At 60.0% G+C, this 19,953-nt stretch overlaps 2 protein-coding genes across 3 annotated transcripts; both read left to right on the top strand.

The window, feature by feature from the left end:
- Nucleotides 1-203: 203 nt before the first annotated feature.
- On the top strand, nucleotides 204-4,170 carry ARHGDIA (Rho GDP dissociation inhibitor alpha). Its single transcript, XM_019735725.2, has 6 exons — nucleotides 204-331; nucleotides 1,766-1,982; nucleotides 2,127-2,210; nucleotides 2,440-2,516; nucleotides 2,604-2,667; nucleotides 2,781-4,170. Exons 2-6 carry the CDS (start codon nucleotides 1,793-1,795, stop codon nucleotides 2,978-2,980), a joined length of 615 nt encoding a protein of 204 aa, XP_019591284.1. The 5' UTR covers nucleotides 204-331; nucleotides 1,766-1,792; the 3' UTR covers nucleotides 2,981-4,170.
- Nucleotides 4,171-9,098: 4,928 nt separating this feature from the next.
- On the top strand, nucleotides 9,099-19,611 carry P4HB (prolyl 4-hydroxylase subunit beta). 2 transcript variants are annotated; one of them, XM_019735704.2, is made up of 11 exons: nucleotides 9,099-9,638; nucleotides 10,758-10,964; nucleotides 12,345-12,478; nucleotides 12,624-12,761; nucleotides 16,322-16,426; nucleotides 16,592-16,717; nucleotides 16,909-17,109; nucleotides 17,408-17,528; nucleotides 17,635-17,816; nucleotides 17,917-18,003; nucleotides 18,758-19,611. In XM_019735704.2, exons 1-11 carry the CDS (start codon nucleotides 9,212-9,214, stop codon nucleotides 18,836-18,838), a joined length of 1,809 nt encoding a protein of 602 aa, XP_019591263.2. In that variant the 5' UTR covers nucleotides 9,099-9,211; the 3' UTR covers nucleotides 18,839-19,611. The 2 variants fall into 2 exon arrangements, with proteins under 2 accessions (XP_019591263.2, XP_074176819.1); XM_074320718.1 differs by having other exon boundaries at nucleotides 9,428-9,638; nucleotides 17,917-18,105.
- Nucleotides 19,612-19,953: the final 342 nt, after the last annotated feature.

Raw genomic sequence — 19,953 nt, 5'->3', positions numbered from 1 at the left:
AGTCTGAGTTCGTGGGCTGAGCCGTGGGGTCGCCCGAGCTGGAAAATGCCCGCAGCAAGGGGCGCAGAGGCACCAACCAGACCAGCCCTCGCGGGCAAACCGGCCTCGCGAGCCGCCCATGCGAGACGCGCCCACGAGGTTGGCCCCGCAAGATGGCGGCCGCGCGTTCCCGGCAGACCCCTCGCCCGCGCATGCGCCCTCCGTCGGCCCGCCCGCCCTGAGCGGAAATCGCGTGACCCCGGAAGTGGCCGGCAGGGCGCGCGCGGGCGGGGCGCCGACGTTCGTCATTTCGTGCGGGAGGGAGCGCGAGCGCGGCGCGGTCGAGCCTCCGGTGAGCGCCAGGGGCGGCGGCGGAGGCGGCGAAAGCGGCGGGGCTGGGAGGGGGCGGGGGCCGAGTCTTTGTCCGCCCCTCCCGCCGGGGGGATCTGCGTGGGGCGGGGGCGGGGGCAACAGTGACAGCGGGCGGCGGCCGGGGCGCAGGGCGGGTCCCCGGGCGCACGGGCGTCCACGTGCGGGCGGGGGGCGCAGGCCCCGGGCGCGGGCCGGTGCAGGCCTCTTTGTGGCCGCCGTTCGTGCGCGGCGCCCCCTCGCCGGTGCGCGCCAGGCCTGACGCCCCTCCCCTGGGGAAGGCGCGCCCTGCCCCCGGCCGTCTCCGAGCTTCGCACCCCACCCCACCCCACCCCACCCCTCGGCCAGCCCTGATTGCGGGTCCTGCGGCAGCGCGGGCGCCGGCGGGCGCTGGAGGCCCCCGCCGCTGGCGTCCGCACTTGCTGGCGGCAGGGCGTGAGCTTTCTAGAGGAATTCCAGAGGAAGCGCCTGGGAGGCCTGGAAGGACTGGCGGCCCCACCCGCCTGAGGCGGCCGGCCCGCTCCGAGTGGCCAAGCGGCCCTTTGTGGGATCCGGTACTCGGGCAGATCCCGGCTGCCAGGCGTTGTTTCTTATCCCGTGGCAACTTGAGGTCCGGGGCCAGCTGGCCCTGACCCGCCTCCCACACAACGAGAGGGGTCTGCGGGGGTGTCAGATACACCGTCCGCGATCCTAGGAGGTGCTACAAGGATCCTTAGTCTCTTGTACTGTTCTGCTCCTGCTCCAACAGTGTTGCTCCAGGCTCTTCTAGGCGGAGGTCCATAAAGAGGGTCCTGAGAATACCCAGGGTGCAGCAGCCCCCAACTCTAGGTCACAAACCATCACAGCGGGAGAGAATGTGGGCAAACACTTAGAGTTCCCCATGCGCTTTTGGGACCTACCTGTGGGATTCAGGCTGGGTTAGTTATTTGCGCTCTAGGAGAGCCCTGTGTTTGCAGGGGAGGCAGAACTGACCTGTGTCTTGCATAGAGGTCTTGCATTCTGGCCAGGACAGGGCCAATGGGTGCCCCTGGTCAGAGCAGCTCCCTGAGCCAGCAGGAGGGGTACCTTGGGGTGAGGACCTGGGCACCTCAGAGCAGCAGAACTTGAGGTGACTAAGTCGGGTCCTGCCAGTCCAGCCTGGGGTTGGTCCCACCCCCTGGGGATGCCTAGTCCCCTGAAATGGGCAAGGCAAGTTAGTGAGGCCCCTCTTGGCCCCAGGAGCCTGTGTCTAGGCCCTTTGCAAAGGTCCGGCTGCAGCCGCCCTCCCGCACCAGAAGGTGCATCACCCCTTGGCTGCAGCTACAGGGTCTGGCCACCTGCAAAGATGCCTTCAACACAGCCCCCCTGCTGCCAGGGATCGGGAGCGGGAGATACTGGGTCCCTCCAGGCTGCCACAGCCCCTTCTGCTCCCCTACAGGTGTTCCGGACCCAGCTAGAGGTGAGCATGGCAGAGCAGGAGCCCACAGCTGAGCAGCTGGCGCAGATTGCAGCCGAGAACGAGGAGGATGAGCACTCAGTCAACTACAAGCCCCCGGCTCAGAAGAGCATCCAGGAGATCCAGGAGCTGGACAAGGACGACGAGAGCCTGCGCAAGTACAAGGAGGCCCTGCTGGGCCGCGTGGCCGTGTCCGCCGGTGAGTGGGTGGGCGGCGCTGAGACTGAGGGGACACCTGTGCCTCTTCTGCGTTCCCAGTGCTGCTCCCTCACCCCAGGCAGCAAGTTGTGTGCTTGAGGTGGGACGCCAAGGGGTGGAGCTCTAACCTGCTGTCACTCCACAGACCCCAATGTCCCCAATGTTGTTGTGACCCGCCTGACCCTGGTGTGTAGCACTGCCCCAGGCCCCCTGGAACTGGACCTGACAGGTGAGTGGCGCCTCTGAGGTCTCTGGCTGAGGCTGTGTTTGACACCTTGTTGCTTCCTCTAAAAATGGTTTCCTGGAGACCGTGCGCCCTCTCGTGGGGAGCACAGGAAGGGCCACCCAGTGGTCAAGGCTCTGGCTGTGGAGGGGGCGCGGGATGCAGTCCCAGTGGGGTTGCCCAGGTGTGGCTTCCCCTGGCTGAGCCTCCTAGCGCAGTGTCCTCCCAAACACAGGCGACCTGGAGAGCTTCAAGAAGCAGTCATTTGTGCTGAAGGAGGGAGTGGAGTACCGGATAAAGATCTCCTTTCGGGTAAGGTGGGCGCCCTGGGAGGGAGGCGCCAGGAGGGGCTGGGGCTGGGGAGCCCAGTTGAGTTCCGCTTGGGGTCCTTCCTTGCAGGTGAACCGAGAGATCGTGTCCGGCATGAAGTACATCCAGCACACTTACCGGAAAGGCGTGAAGAGTGAGTGAGGATGGGCGCCAGGCCCCGGCCCCCGGGAGGGAGGTGGCCCCCCGGGGCCAGGATCGGGAGGCAGGGAGGAAAGGCTCCCTGACGGCCACTTCCCTGCTCTGCAGTTGACAAGACTGACTACATGGTGGGGAGCTACGGGCCCCGGGCGGAGGAGTACGAGTTCCTGACCCCCATGGAGGAGGCACCCAAGGGCATGCTGGCACGTGGCAGCTACAACATCAAGTCCCGCTTCACAGACGACGACAAAACTGACCACCTGTCCTGGGAGTGGAACCTCACCATCAAAAAGGAGTGGAAGGACTGAGCCCGGCCTGGGAGGCGGGCAGGGCGATGGACGGAGGGATGTATGCTCCCCACCCCCACCCCACCCCCACCCGACCCCATACCAAAGTGCTGACAGGGCCCCTGCCCACGCTGCCATCTCCCCTGGTTTGCCTCCTGGCCCTCCCCAGCCCGCAGGCCCCAGCCTCCCGGTGACCTAGTGTTGTTGCTGCTTCAGCCTGTGCTGTGGGGGAGGGAAGCTGCAGCCCAGGCCTGCGCCTCCCTCTTGATTCCTCCAGGTCCCCCTGCTCTAAGCCAACTTGAGGCCCTGGCTTTTCCAAGGGAGTGGGGCATTGAATGGGGTCTCGGGGTGCTCAGGTCCCCCAGAGCCTTTTCGGTTGCCCTGACTCTGCTCATCTCCCCCTGTGGGGTGGGGGTGGGGGTGGGGTGCACGATGCAGGGCCTAGGGGCAGGTCATCTCCAGCCGTCACCCCTCCCTGGTCAGTTCATCTGTCGCTGTCACTGTCTAACCATGATGCCTTAACATGCGGAACGTGTGTTCTGGGGCCGTCACTAACCTCTGACCCTGTGTCTGCATGAGCATGTGGTCTCCCCAGCCCCCGCCCCACCCGCAGTCCCTGGGGCCCAGGGCAGTGGGACGCTGCTGCTGCTGCTGCTGCTTCCCGGCCTGCCAGGGCCTGGCCAGCTCCCTCCCCGCCCCCCCTTCCCCCAGCCAGGGCTGTGGGGACAGCTCCAGGGGCTTGGAGAAAGCCAAATTGCCAAAACTCCAGTCACCTCCAGTCCCATCTGCGAGGCTGGGAGTCCTCACGCCTCGCCTTGTCTGTCATCTGTCCCAGCGGGCAACACCCAGACCCAGCGCCCACGGCCCCCCCAGAGCCTTCGGCAGACAAAGCCAGTGGCCGAGCCTTACTTGGCCCACCTGGGCCTGCCAGCCTGGAGTGGCATGCCTGGCCTGTCAGTATTTATTGCCTCCACGTGTGCCGTCCTCTGGGCCCACTGGCCTGCCACCTCTGCCCCCAGGCTCGGTGCCACCATCCCCGGCAGGCCCTCCCCAGACCCAGCCAGGACAACTGTGGGACCAAGCGTGCACAGCCGGAGCCGACCCCTGTGCCTCCCCTCCTTGCCCCTCCCTGGTCAGGCCCTGGGCTGGACCGCACAGGAACCTGTCCCTGCTTCTCCTTTTCTGACCAGGAAATAAACTTCCCTGAAGGAGCCGGGGTGTCTGCTGCTTGTCTCAGTGGGGGAGGAGGGCTGGGCCCATTCCTCTGCTGCCCCCAGGGGCCAGGTGTGATCCCCATAGTCCTGCAACTGTTGAACAGGTTTAAAACCCTGGCCCAGCCTGTGTGGCAGTGTTGGCCTGTGCAGACCTCGGACGTCCCAAAGGACCTCCGGTTGGTGTCCAGCTGTCTGCAGTGCGCCCTCTGGCGTCCACCTGCTCTGTCCCCACATGGCTACCGTCCAGCCTTGAGGAAATGCCCCAAGTCCAAAGAAGGAAACTTGAGCTCTGCCAGAGGCATTATATGGGAAACCAAAGGAATGACAGTTGGAGACATCGTCCCCGGGCTGTGGATCCACTGGGTGTGTGGGTGAGCCTGAGGCTGGGTACCGGCGGAGGGGAAGGCTAGGCCAATGGAGAGGGCGGCGTGAAAGGCAGGCCAAGCTCCAGCATCCAGCAGGGCCAGGTAGGGCCAGTGGTCCAAAGGTGGAACCAGCAAGGTGGGGCAGAGGGGAGGTGCCAGAGTCCAGAGGAGCCCTCAAGGGCAGCCAGGGGCCAGGCGCACTTGACTGCCAGTCCCTCTAACCAGCAGGATCTCTGCAAGACCTCAGGCTGCCAGGGAGAGCACTGCTTCCTCTCGGCACCACCCTCAAGGCACCCAGTAAATGCGCCCCCTTCCCAGCCCTGCAGCCCAGGGATAGGGAAGGGCACGTGGATAACCCAAGCTCTAGGTCAGTTCCAGAAACCCCTTTTTCTGGACTGATGTGGGTTTTGAGACATGTCCTCTGTGGTCTGAGCCCCTTAAAGTGGTTATGTGTCATTTAGGCATTGGGGGCAGGACACTGCTGTCCAGGAGCCCTCACCCCACCCCCCAACTTTATCAGTGGAGTCCTGCTATTGTGCCCAGTGCTTATCCGCAAGGTGTGCCCTGCCATCTGGGGTGGACCAGGAGATGCCCTCTTGCCCCCCAGGGCAGTGATCACTTGTCCATGTCAAGACAGCTCCTACAGGGCTGGTCACCCCCTCAATCCTCCTTACCAGGCCCCTGGGGCATCCTGGAGGCTGGGCCCTGTGCTGGATGACAGGATGATGGCCCAGACACAGATCCAAGGGAGCCTGGGAAGCAGCCTGGGCTCCCAGCCCCCCACTGCGCTGGGGCAAAGACCCTACCCGGCCTCTCCCAGAACCAGCTGTCCCACAGAGAACGACAGCTTGGGCAGGGGAAGGCAGTGAGATGGCACCGCTCCAGGCTCCAAGGCCCCAGGCCTTTCCCACTGAACTCAGATGCAGCCACCTCTGAGCCACCTCCTTGCTGGTGGAGAAGCCAGGCTCTCCAGCAGCCGGCCTGTAGCAGCCACTCCCACACTCCCATTCACTTCCTGAAGGTCCTGTGAACATCGTGAAGGGGCAGCCTGTGCTGTCAGCAGCTCAGCTTGCTGGGCGAGGGCCTTCTCAGGCTCCTGCTGCTTTTGCTCGTGGGGTTCCCCAGCTGTAGTTCCCATGTGAACTCGGACCCCGAGTGCCAAGTTGTCTAGGCACACTGCCAACAGCCCGGACTTTGATCTGGCTCCTCCCTGGTGAAGGGTAGCATGAGGTGGCACCTGCAGGAGCTCCATGACGTGTCTCTCGGGTCCCAAGTCTAACCTGATCCTTCTGGTCCCACCCCAAACCCCTCTGTACAGCCGGGTGCTCCTGGGCCTGGCCGCCCCACCCCAGTGAGCCAGAGCTTGCGGTCCCCTCCACTCCCCTCCCTGTCCATGACCCCCAGTCATCTCCCAGCTTCTGCCTCCTCAGCCACCTCAGGACCCTTCTTCCACTGCAGGGGGAGTGCCTTTCGTGTGACCACCTAATCACCAGTCACTGATTTACAAGAATCTGCTCCATGCATAGCGCTGACACACTCGTTGTCAGGGTCCATGTCTGGCCACTGGGGCCACACTCACTACTGCGCCTGTGTCCCAGTCCAGCTGTCGCCTGTTCCCAAGCTCGCCCACATGTTGGCTGCGTGGCCCATGGCACAGCCCTCCATCCCCTAGCCCCACTGCTGCTTGGCAGTGGGGACCTGCAGTCAGGAGTTGGCCTTCAGCGGCCACATGAGCACTTCCCAGGGGTCCACAAGCTTGCTGTTCACCCCTCAACACCTCCAATCCAGGTGGGAAGGGAGCTGTTTTATTCTGGGGACTCTTTTTTTTTTTTTTTTTAAACCTTATCTATTTGTGTTTTTCCAGGACCCATCAGCTCCAAGTAAAGTAGTTGTTTCAATCTAGTTGTGGAGGGCGCAACTCAAATGGCCCATGTGGGGATCGAACCAGCAACCTTGTTAAGAGCACTGCGCTCTAACCAACTGAGCTATCCAGCCGCCGCCTCTGAGGACTCTATTTTTGAAAATAGTATTTATCAAAACATTTAATCAGTAGCTCAACCGATGCTTAATGGGCACCTTCTCTGAGCATGAGAGACTCCTGGACGACGTCCTGAAACAGTTGTGTGGGTCCAGATGTCGAGGCCAAAAGGGCAGGCGGCCCTGACCTCCAAGGGAAACTCCAAATCAGGGCCGGGGCACAGGGGTGAACATCAGCCCTCCCCGAGGGCTGATGTTGCAGAGGTGTTCAGTGACCCCGGCCTGTGTTGTGGGGGGCTGGATGCACCCCTACAATCTCCCTCACCCAGCTTCTGACCAACCCGAGAGACGGGATCTCAGGCCAACCCCAAGCCAGGCCTCCCTCCAGCTTTGCTGCTTCCGCATAGTCAGTGAGCGAGGTCAATTCAAGATGGGCAGAGCGGCCTTGAGGAGAAAGCACATCAGTACAGCCAAGGCGTCAAAATGCCGTGATCCCTCCAAGCTCAAGCCCTGCTTTTCACAGAATGATGACTTGGCTGTAGCCACCTGGGCTGCAGAACAGTGGCTTGTCGTTGTCGTCGTCTGCATCGGGGCGTGACAACTGCCCTCAGCATCTGGCCATGGAGGCCCAGACGCAACCAGAGTGAGTCTCAACCACAGCCAGCAGCTTGGGTCCCCAACTGGTCTGCTCTCCCCTTGGTCCCCATGTTCTCACCTTTGTAAATTCTCTGTGCTCTGGGGCTACACTGCCTCCAAACCATCACAAACTAATCAGCAGCATGTGTCACAAATCCCTTCACTCTGTCCCCATCAGCCAAAAAAGCTCAAGCCCCAATACTTAGGCATCTGAACTCTCAGCTCATGAGCTCCTCTGAAGTCTAGATGTGGTACAAATGTCCCTTGTCTCAGGTCCCAAATGATGGTCTATAGAACAGGGTCACGGTAACTATAAACGGTGGGGGTTAGGGCAGTAGACATGAAGCAACCCTCTGTCCTCAGAGAGCAGAAGGGATTGTATCTGCAATTCCCAGTTATGACGAGCGAGCACCCAGGCCAGGGCCCCACTGCGTTGGGGTGGAAGTGGGCACCTGCTGAGGCACGTTTGCAGCCTTTCTATGCAGCAAGTCCCAGCTCCTGTAAAGTCACCCCCGTGAAGCAGACAGGTGTCCCAGCAGGTACAACCACCTCTGACTGACCCTTGCTCTACTGGAAGTGAGGGAGGCACACGGAGAACCTGGTCATGACCTTCAGGTATTCATATTCTAGTTGGAGTCCCCTGTAAGAAAGATGAGAAAACATGCCTTCAAGAGCAACCTACTAACAAATGCACACTCTGAAAAGTACACAAGCACCTTTTTTCTGTGTCTCACCATTTCTGGAATCAGGATGTCATTTGCCGACGTGTACATTTAATGGGGAGTGTTTCCGTTCCCTGCCAAGTTATTAAATTGACGAGTCTTCAATTCTGTGGTGGTGCCATTTCAAATAAGGAAGTGAATACAAATGAAGAGGAAGGGGGGGCGCAGAAGAAAGGAGTGTTGAAGTACCGGTGGGGAGGGCAGCTGGGGGAAGGCAGAGGTTATGGGAGGCATTGAGCAGTGAGAGGGAGCTGATCCCTCCAGAGCACAGAAATCACCGGAGACACTTGTTATTTAAAATTTTCTAAGAGCCATGTTAAAAAAAAACTCAAAAAGAACCAAGTGAAATTAACTTCACTATTTGTACTTAACCCAATGTGTTTAATGTTTTTAGCCCCAAACATCTGAACAGGTGAAAACATCGTACTTTCTTTTGCCCGTATTCTAAGTTTTGAGTCGGGTGGGTGTTACACTCGGGGCCCGTTTTAGTAGCGCCAGCCAAACTTCAAGCGCTCAGCAGCCGCGGTGGCAGCTAGGGACCACCGGTTGCACAGAGCGGGTCTGGAGCTGCGCGGGGCCGGGGATCCTTTCGTGGCTGCTACCCAGCGCCTGAGAAGCATCGCACAGCTTCGTGGGATCTGGCAACCAAGGGGAAGGGCCAGTGTCGCCGCTGGGGCCTTTCGCTCGGGCGGGTGACCGGACGTCCTCCCGGCCCGCGGCCGGCTCCAGCCCTTACGCAACGTCTGCGTGGGGCCCTGGGTCTGTTTCCTCGTTTCTGGACCTTGAGGTGGATCCGCCCAACCTCCCCTTTCCCGGCCCCACTCCGCGCAGGCTCCCGCGCTGAAGGCTGGGGCTCTCAGTTCCCAGGACCAGCTCCGCAGCCCTCCCCGCGAGCTTTCCCGGTCCCATCGCATCCTTCCTGGGCCCTTAACGACCCACCGGCTGCCGCTGGGAGCACCCCTGCCCACGAGCCGCCCTCTACTCCGGAACCCAGACCCCCGGGGAGGTGAGGCACGCACCTCACGCGCGCCGGAAGTTGCGTCAGCCCAGATTCCGCCCCGCGAGCCGGGAGGGCGGTGCCAGCTACGGGTACGCGGTCCAGTCAGAATGCAACACGAGGGGTTTCGGAGGCGCAGACGCAGCTCCGCCCCTCGGCTGGGGACTCCTCCCCATTGCCACGTTCGACGAAGGATTGCGCGGGGTGCGCGCATCTCTTGGCCAATCAGGAGCCGCAGAGCTCGGGCCTCCGAAGGTGGCAGCCATTCCTGACCCGCAGAAAGTGTGGGAGAAAGCCACCAGTTACAAGTCGAGGGAGAGAAAGTTCTTCGCCGGAAGCCAATGAGAGGCTGGGGAAGAGCGCGAGCGCGAGCTCCTCGGCCAATCCCGGGAGAGGGCGAAGGTGGCCTCTGTAGCTATTCTGAATCGGGGGCCGGGGCTAGTGTGGACATCCAATCCGAGGGCGGCGGAGGCGAGCCCCAGAGTCCATCGGCCAATCAGGGGTGGACGCGGGCGGGCGCGCGCGCGGCGGCCGGGCTTATAAGGGCGGGGCGGACTGCGCGCGCTCTCGAGGCCTCGCTGTCCGGCGGTGCCGATCGACGCGCCGCGCCCGCATCCGACATGCTACGCCGCGTTCTGCTCTGTCTGGCCCTGGCCTCGCTGGCTCGCGCGGGCGCCGACCCCGAAGAGGAGGACCATGTCCTGGTGCTCCACAAGGGCAACTTCGAGGAGGCGCTGGCGGCTCATAAGTACCTACTGGTGGAGTTCTGTGAGTGCTGCCTGGGCCTCGCCGCCACCGCGGGGTGGGGACGGGGACTGGGACAGAGGGGCGCAGGGGGCGGGCGGGTCCAGGGGACGGAGGGATCGGGGCGCGTTCAGAACAGGGCGGGACGGAGGGGGCGCTGGGGGGCAGAGTGGGGACTGAGGGGGCCTAGGGGACAGAGGGCCGCGCTCCCCTTTCCACCCTACCTCCTCTAAACCCCCGCAGCAGGTTGGGGTCCTCAGGGCTGTCAGCGTTCCGGCCACCTGTGGATACGCTGACTCCTAACCCCTTGGGAGGCTCATCCTGGGCTGAAACAGCCCACAGACTTGCTGTCAGTGTCCCTGTGCTGCTGGCGTCCTGGAGACACCCTTCCTGAGGCAGCTGCATCCTAGGGTGACTGTGGGCTGAGACCCAGGGCTGATTTTCTGCCTGATGTCCACATGGCAGGGTCCCTCTGTTAGTCTTAGAAAAGCCGGGTTCATTGTACGAGCTGCCATAAATACAAAGTAAGGGGCCAGGGGCCAGCCCCCTAACTGCACCCCAGAACGTCCTGCTTCTGCCTGCACCACCTTCAACCCAGGACAGCCGCCTCCTGGCAGTAGTGTTGCCCAGCAGCATCCCAAGCTTTGTGTTTATGAGTGTTTAAGCCCTGACCGTCTGGGCTGGAAATCTTAGGCCCAAGGCAGCTGCTAACCTTGGTGAGAGATAGTCTTGTTCCCACAGTGTAGAGAACAAGTTTTAATGAGGTGCAGGACAGATGTGTGTCACCTGTGATTAGGTCTATCTGAATGTGGTGGCATTAGCTTCTTCTCGGCATTCCTGAAGTGAAGTCCCAGGGACAAGGCCCTGATGGCCTGCATGCAGGTAATAGGAAGTTGCTAATCATTAAAGAGCTTGTCTTCCTGTGCTGAGTAGTGACAGAGCTCAGTAGGAGGTGGTGCTGCTTTGTGATTTGTGCCCTCCCGTCCTGAGATTGCCTAAGAGTACCAAGGTATCAGCTCAGCCTTTGCGTTCAGAGGGTTATCTCGGAGAATAGATAAGCATTTCAGGAAGGAAAGCACCCAAGGAGAAGGGGAGGGAAGCTGGGGCCAGTGCTGCTTTCTAACATCTCACCTTCCTATTCAGATGCCCCTTGGTGTGGCCACTGCAAGGCTCTGGCCCCTGAGTATGCCAAAGCAGCTGGGAAACTGAAGGCGGAAGGCTCGGAGATCAGACTGGCAAAGGTGGATGCCACAGAGGAGTCTGACCTGGCCCAGCAGTATGGCGTCCGTGGCTACCCCACCATCAAATTCTTCAAGAATGGAGACACAGCTTCCCCCAGAGAGTACACAGGTACGACTCCAGCTCTGCCCTCCACCTGCCGGCAGACGGGTTTGCCTGTAGCCCCTGGAGGATAATGGGTGGGGAGGCCCATTTTTAGAGGCATGCGGGGGGGAACCATTCATTGGGCTTTGTTCTCGGTCTAGTTCAGCCTCTGAGGGTCACGGGAGGAAAGTTGTCATTCCGGAAGAACTTCTCAAATGGGGAGGGACATCTGGGGGTGGGTAACAGGCTGAAGCTTATCCTCAGACTGAGCAGCGACACCACATGCGCTGGCCGCTGTCAGCTGTGCTGGCCACCAGGCTGAGTGCTGAGGGCTTCCACGTGCAAGGGCCGAGGCTGAGAGCCGAGTCACACAGCTGTCATGGCAGAGCTTGAGTTCCGGGCCAGCTCCCTCAGCAGCCATGTGCTCACGCCGAGGCTGCTTTCATGGGGCTGGGCCCCTTTGGAGCCCGGGCAGTACCTGTGACCAAAGGAGAGTCTTTTGTCTGAAACCGGTTCTGAGGCTCGTCTGTCACAATCCGCTTGAGCAGCCTGTCATGTTAATTCTGACATCGCAGCCTTGGTCTTCTCGCTTGGCTGCTGTTTTCATTATTCCCATTTTTACTTGTGTTCACTTTTGGAACAGGAAGTGCCTTGTCCAAAGCTACCAGGATCCTGTCACTAAGCCGTAGGTTCTTTAGGTGAGACTGTTCTCAGTTCCACCTGTGACTAGTGACTCAGCTTTCTGCTGTATTTGGCAGAATCCTTTTAAACGTGAGGTTCAGCAGCCTGTCCCACATTGGCCCAGGCAGTCAGACTCTGTGAGGGGTGAGTCCGCAACCTGCAGCAAGAGGCCTGGGTGTCTTCCTGCTCATTCATTCTCTGCTTCGGGCGGCGCGCACGTGCTGACCTGGTGCCTTACTAGTCCAGGTGGTGCGGAGGCCAGGGCTGCTGACCGGCCTGGGCACGGGGGGAAGGGCAGAGTTGGGCCTGTTTTCACTGGGAACACTGGCACCGAGGTCCACTTACTAACTAGCTTTTCTTTTTTCGTGTTATCACATCTCCGATTAAGACAAAGCCTAGTGTGAGGCCACTGTGGGGGGAGTGTGTGTGTTTAATGAATGCAAACGTCAAGGAAAACTTAGGAAATACAAAGGGCTTAGATGAGAAAAGGGACTCTTCATCCTATCCCCGATAGGTTACCACTGCCCTTCCCCTGCTTTAACACAACCACAGTCTCCCCCACACAGAAAGGCCGTTGTAGCTTGGAATTCAGACAGGTGCATGGACAAGGTGCTCTTTCTGTAGCACGAGGCTGTCTTGGGGTGGCTTTGGTAGAGAGCTTAGACGGGGATGGGCAGGGAGGGTGCGCCCTGGTTTCAAGTGGCCCCTGCCTGTGTTTGGGTACAGCTGGCAGAGAAGCTGACGACATTGTGAACTGGCTAAAGAAACGCACGGGCCCTGCTGCCACCACGCTGGCCGACGTGGCTGCTGCAGAGGCCTTGGTGGAGTCTAGCGACGTGACGGTCATCGGCTTCTTCAAGGTAAAGGCTTCGGGGTTCATTCGGGTCCTGCCCAGCTATTGGTGGACAGGTACCTGTGACCCAGGCACTGTGGTGTGCCCTGCTGCTGATCCGGACAGGGCTCCTGGGTGGTGAGCTGTATGCCACCTGTGGCTCTTCTCTGCAGGACGCGGAGTCAGACTCTGCCAAGCAGTTCCTGCTGGCAGCAGAGGCCACTGATGACATACCATTTGGAATGACGTCCACCAGTGATGTGTTCTCCAAGTACCAGCTGGACAAGGACGGGGTTGTCCTCTTTAAGAAGGTGAGTGGCCCCTCAGCCGCTCGGCTCGCCCGGGGTCGTCGAGGTGTCGCACTGTGGGGTGGTGTCACTTTCCTTCTTGCCACACCTGGAGAACCTTGCCCTGACCGCTGGACCGCCAGCCTTACTTATCAGGGCCCGTTTTGCAACGTCAGGCTATCAGAGCCATTCGGTGGCCTTCAGCCCTTCATTCGGCTTCTGATAGCCCTGGGTGCTGTTTTATGAGGGCAGAGCTGCTTTGGAGAGGTAGCTTTTTTTGGGGAAAAAAACAATTGATGAGACATGTAACAATTTGTTGTAACCGTTTCCAAGTCTAGCATTCTGGCTGCATTGACTATGTTGTGCAATGTGGTTCCAAAACTTCTCTTCACCCCAAACAGGCTCCAGAGTGTTACTTCTTGGGGTGCGTGTCCCCATACTGCTGGCAAAGCCCCGTTCCTACAGCTCCTGCAGGCCCTCGTTTGGTGTCCCTCCTCTTTATAAAGGGGCTGCTGGCGAGGACACAGCAGGAGTCGTGTTGGCACGTTACCAACAGTGATGGGGGTGCTTGCCTTTCATCTCAGCCACCAGGCCGTGGGATGGGGCCGGCCACGCATGCATGTTCTTGGGCTATCCCTGGATGGGGGGCCAGAAAGCACGGTGCAGACTACAGGAGGAGAGGAGGCTGGGAGAGGAGCCGGCAGGCAGGATGCCGTCCTGCTCTCAGGAAGGACAGTGCTTGGTGAGGCGTCAGCCCCTCACTGGGGGCCGTGTGTGTGTGTGTGTGTGTGTGTGTGTGTGTGTGTGCTGCAGTGATGGTGAGCTGAGGAGCGGGCGTCTTCGTGGAGTAACTGCCTGGTATCTAGCGTTTTGCTGGGGCTATCGACGGGGCGAGGCCCCAGCAGCGCTCCAGAGGAGAACAGAATTGCCAGGGTGCTGAGGTGGCTCCCTGTGGCTGTCTTTCTGTGTCCTTGTCGCTGGGGTACGTCTGTAGCCCCTTCCTTGATAGCACTCAAAGCATTGTATGTGCTCGCTGCTCTGCAGAAGTCCAATGTTCCCTGAAGGGAACCGATCAGTGAATTAGTCACTTGTCATTGCAAAGGTGTCCGAGAAATTGTAATTAACATCTGATGAGGACACCCATGAGTGTTCATGAAGCTGCGTGGGTGTTGAAGAGAAAGGCCTGGGTCTCGTCCTGAGGTCTAGATGGACAGTGTCCCAGGCCTTTGAAGCTTTGGTCCACACCATTCTTTCCCATCACCCTCGACATCGAGAGTGCCCGTTGTCATAGCCAATCGCAGGTCCTTGAAGGTTAGAGCACACGTTTCTTGTTCTGCAAAGACTGGTGCCAGCCGATCTCCATGTGTCCACTCAGGCCGGGCACAGCAGAGCCCTCAGGTCTGGTGCCAGTGAATAGGCAGCGCTTCCTATCCACACGGTGGCTCTCGTCTGCTCAGGCAGCAGCCTGGCTGAGCCAGCGGCCTCTGCTGTGGGTCAGTGGGAATCAGCTGCAGTCAGACACAGAGCCCCACAGACGAGAGGAAGACGCCTCTGACCCAGGGCCCCTCAGGTTTCTGCCATGCCCGGCGTCCCTACTTTCTCAGCTGTCACACTCAGTTTCTCACATTTTCTTTTTCAGTCTTTCTTGTCCTTTTCCTTCAAGCTGTTCAGCCCAGTTCCTCAAAGGGAGCCGGGTTTTCCAGGGCAGCCTGGCCAAGCCAGCCACTTCCCCACGGCCCCGGCGTGCAGGCCCCCCGGAGGGGCCAGCGCTGCATGCTGGGCAGGACGACAAGGAGGGCACTGAAGCCCAGTCCCGTCCTGGGCACTGGTCACCGAGGTCGGACCATGGGTTTGAGAGCTGAGCATCCTGTGTCTTTGTTTCGACGCTTATTCTTATTTTCTTGCCTGTTCCTGGAAGCTGGAGTGGCCTCTCCAGCGCCTGCCATGTTGAACCTTTTTGTGGTGTTGCTATTGGGGCCTGGCAGGGCTGCCTCCGCTGCCAGACGAGGGTCTCTGCCCAGGGCACTGGGCCTCCTGCCGTTGTCACCAGCTAAGTGAGGGCTGGCTGGCTGCTTTTTAACAAAGTAGATGGTGAACACAATGTAATGTGGCAACATTACCAAAAAGATTGTGGCTCGACAAAGTGGCAGGCCAGCGTGAGGTTGGGCAGACAATGCTGGCTGCTTGGGCAGGGGGCATGTGGATGGTGGCTGTGTGCCTGTAATGGGGCGAGGGGCCTGGCCCGCTGTGTGCCTGATGGAGCTGCCCAGCTGGCTCCTCATTTTCTAAACACTGTGCTCTTGGCCTTGGCTGTTCTCCCTTTTTATCCATGTGTGCGCTGTGGGGAAGATGGGGCAGGTTTCAGGCTCGGCTGGGGGGCCGAGGGGCTTAGGGGCCTGTGCTGTGGTGCCGGACCTTCAGTCTGTTTTTTTTTTAATTGGGGACAGTGATTCTCCAGGGCCCATAATCTCCAAGTCGTCCTTCAGTCTAGTTGTGGAGGGCACAGCTCAGCTCCAAGTCCAGTTGCCGTTGTTCAATCTTAGTTGCAGAGGGCACAGCCCACCATCCCATGCGGGAATCAAACCGGCAACCTTGTTAAGAGCTCGCTCTCTAACCAATTGAGCCATCTGCCGCCCCGACCCTCAGTCTGCCTTAATGTGATGTGGGGTGGGAGCGGGGAGTGGCCACCTGCTCTCCTGAAAGTTAGTTTGGGGAATGGGCCAGAAAGAAAGGTGAGTAGTTGCACTCCAGTTCTCATTTGAGAGCTCAGGAATGATAGCAGCCTCACCTGGAGTGCCCACCGGCAAAGGCTCAGGCCCCACCTCATCAGGTGGCGTCTGTGCAGCCTGGCCAGAAGGCGCCCGGCCCCATTGGCCTCTGGCCTCCACCTTTGTGCCCCAAGACCTCTGAAATCCTCACGTGTCGGCAGCCCAAAGAGCTTGTTGGTGTGGGTTCTACCTGTCAATTTTTGTTTTGTTAGAAAGGCTGAGAAACTTTTTAAAAACTTATTCATTCTAAAATAACACTAGTAAAGCCATTACATGTTGTCAAATAATTCTTGTGAAAATTCATTTTTCACAGACGACATTTTAGCGGTAAGAGTAGTATCTCCTGGTCCCTTTAGTGCTCGCCTAAACGGAAGACAGTAGGGCTCTCCTCTTTGCTTTCAGTCTGCTGCAATGTCAAACGTGCCACCCCTCTCAAACTACCCTGCACACTTGAGCACACTACCACCCACGGGGGTGTGTCCCGCACCCTGAGCCCTGCAGCTTTAGGGACTTGGGGATGAGGAGGGTTCCCGGCACCGGGATGTGGGGCTCGTGACTGAAGAACACGTAGGTCCACAGCCCTGTGGGGCAGGATCTGGGCCCTGTGCTCCTGGGAGCCCACGCTCTCTCCCTGGGGACGTGACTGTTGCCTGGTACTCGGAAGGACACTGGTCCCTGCAGGCCCCATGTGGCTTTGTTTGCTGGACAGGCATGTGTGGTCTGGTCTGCCCCAGTGCTGTGGACCCCACAGAGAAGGCGGGGCTGCCTGGCCCGCTGGGGGCTTGGCGCTCAGGGCTCTCTCTGTTCTGTCCGCAGTTTGACGAAGGCCGGAATGACTTTGAGGGGGAGATGACCAAAGAGAAGCTGCTGGACTTCATCAAGCACAATCAGCTGCCGCTGGTCATCGAGTTCACCGAACAGGTCCGGCTGTTGGGTCCCGCTGGGCCTGTGCCGGGGCGGGCGGTGCCCTGGGGCCCCCTGGTCGGTGTCTCCATTGTCTGGGCGTCCAGGGACGGGGGGGCCATTGAGCGCACACCTACGCATCATTTAGCTTGTGGCTCAGGGCGAGTAACCTGTTCCTAACAGACGGCCCCGAAGATTTTCGGAGGGGAGATCAAGACTCACATCCTGCTGTTCCTGCCCAAGAGCGTGTCTGACTACGATGGCAAACTGAGCAACTTCAAGAGCGCCGCTGGGAGCTTTAAGGGCAAGGTGCACGGCGCCCCCGCCCCCGCTACCGCCTGTCCTGGGTCCTGGGGGGCTTGGGGAGGGCTGAGTGGGTCCACCTCCGCTCCCAGCTGGCACATGGCCTGGCCGTGCCTGTGCTGAGTGCCCAGAGTAGACACGTCACCTTGAACATGCTGCCTTCCTAGTGCCGCTCAACGTGCCTTTTCTCCCCCAAGATCCTGTTTATCTTCATCGACAGTGACCACGCCGACAACCAGCGCATCCTCGAGTTCTTCGGCCTGAAGAAGGAGGAGTGCCCGGCCGTGCGTCTCATCACCCTGGAGGAGGAGATGACCAAGTACAAGCCGGAGTCGGACGAGCTGACAGCAGACAAGATCACGGAGTTCTGCCGCCGCTTCCTGGAGGGCAAGATCAAGGTGTGCGCGGGGCGGGGCGGGGCGGGCCTGCGTGGCTCTGCTGCCTTCGTGGCTCTGCTGCCTTCGAGTGGCTGCATCCTGGCTGCATCCCTGAGCATAGGCTCCTGGGGACAGGCCCCCGGGCGGTGTGAAATGGCCCTACTGTGTGGGGAGCAGGGAGCAGCCCCCACCAGCTTCGTGGGCTTGACCCTCCTCAGGCTCCGTGGGTCTTGCAGTCGGCCGAGGGGTGGCTGTGCAGCTCCACACGGTGCTGGGGGCCCCTGGCGGCCGTGCCCCTGACCCTCTGCCTGCTCTCCAGCCCCACCTGATGAGCCAGGAGCTGCCAGAAGACTGGGACAAGCACCCTGTCAAAGTGCTGGTCGGGAAGAACTTTGAAGAGGTGGCTTTTGATGAGAAAAAGAATGTCTTTGTGGAATTCTGTAAGCGAAGCCCCATCTGGGCTTGTGGGCTCCCCAAGGGGATTCGGGTCAGGGCGGGTGGGAATGGCTTCCTGGCCCAGCGAGCCTCAGGCCTGCCTCCTTCCAGATGCCCCGTGGTGTGGCCACTGCAAACAGTTGGCTCCCATTTGGGATAAGCTCGGAGAGATGTACAAGGACCATGACAATGTTGTCATCGCCAAGATGGACTCCACGGCTAACGAGGTGGAGGCCGTCAAAGTGCACAGCTTCCCCACGCTCAAGTTCTTCCCGGCGGGCGCAGACCGGAAGGTGAGTCTCTGGGTGGGTGGGGCACCCACTGTGGAAGCCCCGCCTCTGCAGGGAGGGAGCACCGCCCCAGGGTCCTGCTCATCCCCCTTCCTCCCTACAGGTCATCGACTACAACGGGGAGCGGACGCTAGACGGCTTTAAGAAGTTTCTGGAGAGCGGTGGCCAGGACGGGGCAGGGGACGACGACGTAAGTGTTGGTTGTCCGACCCCAGCTGGCCTCGGGCCACAGCCTGTACCCCAGCCGACGGACTGATGCAGGAGGCACGTGTGCTCCCGGAAAGCCCTCCTTGTACGTGCATGTGGATTGCTCTCCCCGTCAGCACTTCTGCGTGCTTCTCTTTGGAATTGTCTCCATGTGCCAGCGTTCACTTATGAAACCTCAGACTCACCCCATGTGGTTTCTCACTGGGACCCAAACGTCCTTCCCTCGCCCCTTTGCTGAGGTGCCCTGTTGGTGTCAGCTGTGGGGGAGCAGAGGGCATGTCAGAAGTGCACCGGGGCCCAGAGGCTGTGGCAGTGTGGGGGCTCCTGGATAACAGGACATTTGCATTGGGGAGCAGAGGGCAGGTCAGTTCAGGCTGGCAGGGCCCATCCAGAAACCTTGGGAAGTGGGTGGGGGCAGGTCTGCTGAGGGAGCCCATTCTGGCTGCTCAGCCGGATGGGGTTGGGACTGTGGAGGGCCCGGGCCGCCTGTGGGCTATGGTCCGTGTGCTGCCGCTGGCCCCACAAAGCCTGAGAGCTGGAGGGGGTGGCCTCGCTGCATCTCCATGCTGGGCTGCCCTGCCGCTCACCCAGCTGACAGCCTGGCTGCCATCCATCTGGGAGGGCACCAGCACCCAGGCTTCTGCACACAGAGACCAGAGTGGCCAGCCCGTCCCTGTGTGTGAGGCGTTCGGGGGGCCTTGAGCTCTCACGTCCTCCTCTTCCTCCCCACGTCCCAGGATCTGGAAGACCTAGAGGAAGCAGAAGAGCCTGACCTGGAGGACGATGACGATCAGAAAGCTGTGAAGGACGAACTGTGATGTCGCAGCCAGCCCTGGGCACCCGCCTCGCCCTCGGAGGGCTGCTCCCCCGCAGCCCAGCTCCGGGGCCCGGGACCCTCACTCGGAGGAGGAGCGGCCACCAGAAATACAGGGAACTTCCGAGGCAACACTTCACTCTAACACACATAGATTTAGACCCGTCTCTTCCTTCCACTTTTCAGTTTCTGGAAAGGGATCCCTCTCCAGGCCAGCCCACCCTGGGGGCCGTTTCTTTTTAATTGTGATGTACTTTTTCGTACAAGGTTTTGTCCAGAGCGCTCGCTAAAATGTTTGGGAATCTCACGCTGGCACTGTCTCCTTCCTGTTAGGTTTATGCTGTCACTTTTCAAGTTTCATCTGTGGGATTTTTAGACATTTTTGGACGCCAGGGTGTCTGTGCACCTTGGCCAGGCCGCCCTGGAGACTGGTGTCCCCTGCGTGGAGAGGGACCAACCCAGACTGGACGGGTCATTCTCACCTCATGCTAGTGTTGCCGTGACTGAGCATGGCTCTCGCATTGTTTGGTGAAATGGAGACTTCAGATCTCTGTCCTAGGGGCAGCAGGGCCAGCCTGGTCCCCTCCCCAGCCAGGCCCTTCACTGCTTTGCCCTGTGGGTGGCCTGAGGCGTATACTGGGCAGAACCAGGACCCTTCACCTCCAGGCCAGAGACGCCCAGAACACTTGAACCCCATCGATTGTTGACAGTTCCTCAGGCATTTGTCACATTGGAAATTGGAACTGAACACATTGGCCAAATAAAGTTGAAATTCTACTGCCTGTCTTCACATCTGTTTTATGATCTCTGCAGTCTCCGGAGTGGGGCTGGCATTCCAAATTGGGAAAGAAGGTGGTTTTGGTGGGGCCACTCGTGTGCAGGCACCTCTCAGAGTAGGGTGTGAGCATGAAGCACACAGGGCTTGGGTCACCAGGTGGAGGGTCAGGGTGCTGCCTGGCCCTGCTCAGTGACGTGGCTTACCTGGCTAACCAGTAACGGGTGTGGCTGGCATTACCCTCCCGGGGCATCTGGTTGTCACAACGTGGATCTTGCTCGAGTTCCGTATCAGGACACTGATAAGTGGAGCCAACCCCAGCCAGAGGTCAGCTGGCGTCCTGT

Source organism: Rhinolophus sinicus, linkage group LG15 (assembly GCF_036562045.2).
Source record: "Rhinolophus sinicus isolate RSC01 linkage group LG15, ASM3656204v1, whole genome shotgun sequence".
NCBI classification, from domain to species: Eukaryota; Metazoa; Chordata; class Mammalia; order Chiroptera; family Rhinolophidae; genus Rhinolophus; species Rhinolophus sinicus.
This window is presented reverse-complemented; position numbering and strand designations above follow the sequence as displayed.

Bases quoted from the DNA above. Each gene is read 5' to 3' on its own strand.
- ARHGDIA (XM_019735725.2), top strand. From the start codon at position 1,793: ATGGCAGAGCAGGAGCCCACAGCTGAGCAGCTGGCGCAGATTGCAGCC. The intron at 1,983-2,126 runs GTGAGTGGGTGG...GTCACTCCACAG, and splicing joins CCGCGTGGCCGTGTCCGCCG to ACCCCAATGTCCCCAATGTT. The intron at 2,668-2,780 runs GTGAGTGAGGAT...CCTGCTCTGCAG, and splicing joins TTACCGGAAAGGCGTGAAGA to TTGACAAGACTGACTACATG.
- P4HB (XM_019735704.2), top strand. From the start codon at position 9,212: ATGAGAGGCTGGGGAAGAGCGCGAGCGCGAGCTCCTCGGCCAATCCCG. The intron at 16,718-16,908 runs GTGCACGGCGCC...TTCTCCCCCAAG, and splicing joins CTGGGAGCTTTAAGGGCAAG to ATCCTGTTTATCTTCATCGA. The intron at 17,529-17,634 runs GTAAGCGAAGCC...GCCTCCTTCCAG, and splicing joins GAATGTCTTTGTGGAATTCT to ATGCCCCGTGGTGTGGCCAC.